The sequence below is a fragment of the Ostrea edulis genome, chromosome 5 (genome assembly GCF_947568905.1).
Source record: "Ostrea edulis chromosome 5, xbOstEdul1.1, whole genome shotgun sequence".
In the NCBI taxonomy this organism is placed as follows: domain Eukaryota; kingdom Metazoa; phylum Mollusca; class Bivalvia; order Ostreida; family Ostreidae; genus Ostrea; species Ostrea edulis.
Window position 1 is genome coordinate 8,465,361 of NC_079168.1, and position 3,165 is coordinate 8,468,525.

General features: G+C 39.7%; 2 protein-coding genes across 2 annotated transcripts in view; both read left to right on the forward strand.

The window, feature by feature from the left end:
• Positions 1-27, forward strand: part of LOC125649189 (uncharacterized) — a 1,767-nt gene extending 1,740 nt beyond the window's left edge. The window contains exon 3 of the mRNA XM_048876477.2: positions 1-27. This exon is cut by the window's left edge and continues 219 nt beyond it. The gene's annotated coding sequence lies outside the window, so the exon portion shown is untranslated.
• A 258-nt stretch (positions 28-285) lies between these two features.
• Positions 286-1,854, forward strand: LOC125651352 (uncharacterized). The gene has a single exon (XM_048879914.1). It carries the CDS (start codon positions 286-288, stop codon positions 1,852-1,854), a length of 1,569 nt encoding a protein of 522 aa, XP_048735871.1.
• Positions 1,855-3,165: the final 1,311 nt, after the last annotated feature.

Consider the following 3,165-nt stretch of genomic DNA (forward strand, 5'->3'; position numbering starts at 1 on the left):
TTAGCAGTAAATTCTTTTGAACTCGAAGGTTTTATGTTTTATTTTTGGTTCAATGACTTTAGATACTGGTTTTTCTCTCATAACAAATGAAACTGATATTTTAAAAAACTAGAACAAAGACCCCCGATAGATAGATGTATTGGGTTACAAAAGGGGCAAACAGGGAGTTAGATATTCTTATTCTTTTAATTCATACAGGCATATCCAATTCTCCTTTCTAACATGTATGTGTTTGTTAGAGGTAGTACAAATATCTGATCTCGTGAACTGTTGTGAATGCAGAAAATGGCACACGTAAAGAGAATTTCACAAGAAACTAAAATTGATGAGGATATAAAATGTGAAGCCCACAAATCTATGAGCTTGAACTGTTTCTGTAAAACATGTGACGTGTTAGTGTGTATGGACTGCATACTAAAGCTTCACAAATCACACGATTGGTGTAAAGTACACGATATCGTTACCACGAAGAAATACGAACTTTCAGAAAATTTACGACACATCCAAAGGGATCATCTGAGGCTCTTGTCCGTTAGCATTTCCGATACCAAGAGAGCGTCCAATGATATAAGCGACCAGCTGGCGCGGATCGACGCCCAGGGAGATAAAATCATAGCCATCGTTCGAGAAATCCAAGAGAAATTGAAACGGACTTGTAAAGATAAAGTCAAATTATCCAAAGTCGCAGTTGAAAAGGCGGAATCCGACAAAATTTATTTGGAAAATATCCGACGGATTTGTACAGAGAAATCCAAATCCGGTTGCGATGCTGAAATAATACTAGCAAATCGGAACTTGAAGATGTCGATGGTTGAATACTTACCCGACAACTTTCGTAAACAGCTGGTATCGTGGTCTTTCGAGCAGGGAAACGTTGAAAAAGACCTACTGGAGGAGATGTTTGGGCGACTCGTTCCTAAAGAAAGCGTTTCTGAAAAGAATAAACCAATAAAGCACTCAGTCGATGTCAAAACACCAAGGTCGGCACAACGCACGCGCAATTACGAGACAGAGTTCAAGATAGACTTTGATGTTCTCTCCACATTTCGGCACGGAGTGTTTGATATACAGTCAATTTGTCCAATCTCTGAGAAGGCGTGGATTCATCAACGAGAGGGCCACACCAACGCTTTGGTAGACAGAGATGGGGAGGTCATCAAAAAGCTTAATTTCCAATTTGTTGTAAATTCTTTTAGCAAAACGCGCGATGGGACTTTGCTATGCGCCGATTTTCGCAACAAAAGCATTTACAAAGTAATACCGTCGGACGGCGTTATCGTTAAGTTGTTTGAAACAAAAAACTTGCGCCCGACAAGTGTTTCCTTAACGCACGACGGTCACCTCTTGGTCAGCCTTGTGGACAAGTTTGAATTCGTACTTTCCAGACAGAGTCAAAGGAAAATATCAAAAATAAAAATGGATGGAACGGAAGTCCAAGTTTATGGAACGGCAAACTTATTCACCGCACCAAGAAAGGCCATCCAGAATGGAAATCGGGATATTTGCGTCATCGACGTTCTAGGAGAAAATAAGGGTCGCTTATGCGTTCTTGAAAATGAAGGTCGTCTGAAGTTCATTTACAAAGAATACAACAAGACGGCACCTCTTTGGGATCGCTGGATGGTCGATATATCGGCATGGGACTTGTGTTGCGATAGTCGTAATAGAATAATTGTCAGTGGTTATCAGAATAACGAAATCCGCTTTATCGACAGTTTCGGCAAATTATTGGAAAAATTTGTCACGACCGGTCATGGTATTGACAAGTTCCCGATCTGCCTGGGAGTGGACCACTTCACATTATGGGTGGGGTTTGAAGAGGGCAACGTGATGGTGTTAAAATATGATAAATGACCGTCAGACAGATATAAATAAATTAAATGTTTATGTTTAGTATGTAGATTAAATAAATGATTTGGTGAATGAGAATATTTTAGTTTTAATTGTGGTTAACTATACATTTATCATGTAATAATACCGTATAGCGGGTCAAAATTTGGCGATTTGCTGACTCAAAGGTATGCTAATGATTTTAGTGGAATATATTTTGGCGAACATAAAAATTATCTCTCTTGTAAATACTGAAGTGCATATTTGGTGAGTGAAATTTTGGCGGAAAGCTGTTTAGAATTTGATTGCAAACGTAGTAAAATTGACTCTTATGTAGATGCTTGAGGTCGGAACGATTTTGATAACGTGGAAATTAATCTGGTTTCATTTAGATTTTAATTTCTCAGTGCTGTGAAACAGCGATAGTAACTATTAATTATAGCCTGCAGTGTATCATTAACGCCACGAGTTTACACGTTATTCAGACTGGGCGGGATTTCTTAGCATGATATGTAGATATTATTACTAATCAAGTGATCCTAGTGATGCAACAATCATAAATTGCAGGCATCAATTTCTATGTGAGAAATATGGTGGATCATAAACCAGTGACTAGTGAAGGCACTGAGCACACCCTCCCGCGCCCACTCCTGATACCGGGGGTATATAGCGAATGATCACATGTACGTTTCTACTTCTACCAGTAACTGAGTAAGCGGTCACCGTCAAAATGATGACTATTACTGGGGCGGATCCAGGAATTGTGGTTACGGGGGGCGCTACTTTATGAGGTAGGGGGTCTGTGGGACCGCCTTGAGGTGGGGGCTCAGGGGGCGAAGCCCCCGGAAGCTCCTGGGTTTTACAGATTTTATAGGGCTTGAAATATGTCTCCTATTTAGTCATTTGTACTATTTTCTATCATTTTTATAAGGTGAAATTAATAAAATGACGCAAATTTTAAGGGTTTTTGGAAAAAAAATAAGTTCTTCCAATTAAGAAATTCAAGAAATCTAAAGATTTTTTCATTTATTTCTCCGGGAGTGCAAGAAATTATTGCTTCTATCGTTTAGTTCATTTTTCTAAGCAAGATACCACGATTTACCTTAAATTTGAAAATTTTAGGGGCGCGCGCCGGCTGCGCCCCACCCCCCTTAAATCCGCCACTGTATTATGCCACTGTTGGGTGTACGCATGTTAAAAGAAATATATTAGTGATGGTCTATTTACAGATGAGTTTAGAAACAAACGAAACCCTTGGCTTATTGACGGAGACGAGCCTTGAAGCAGCCAAGGCTCGGAACCATCACAGTAGAGGTGGGTAAGGCATTCCACTCC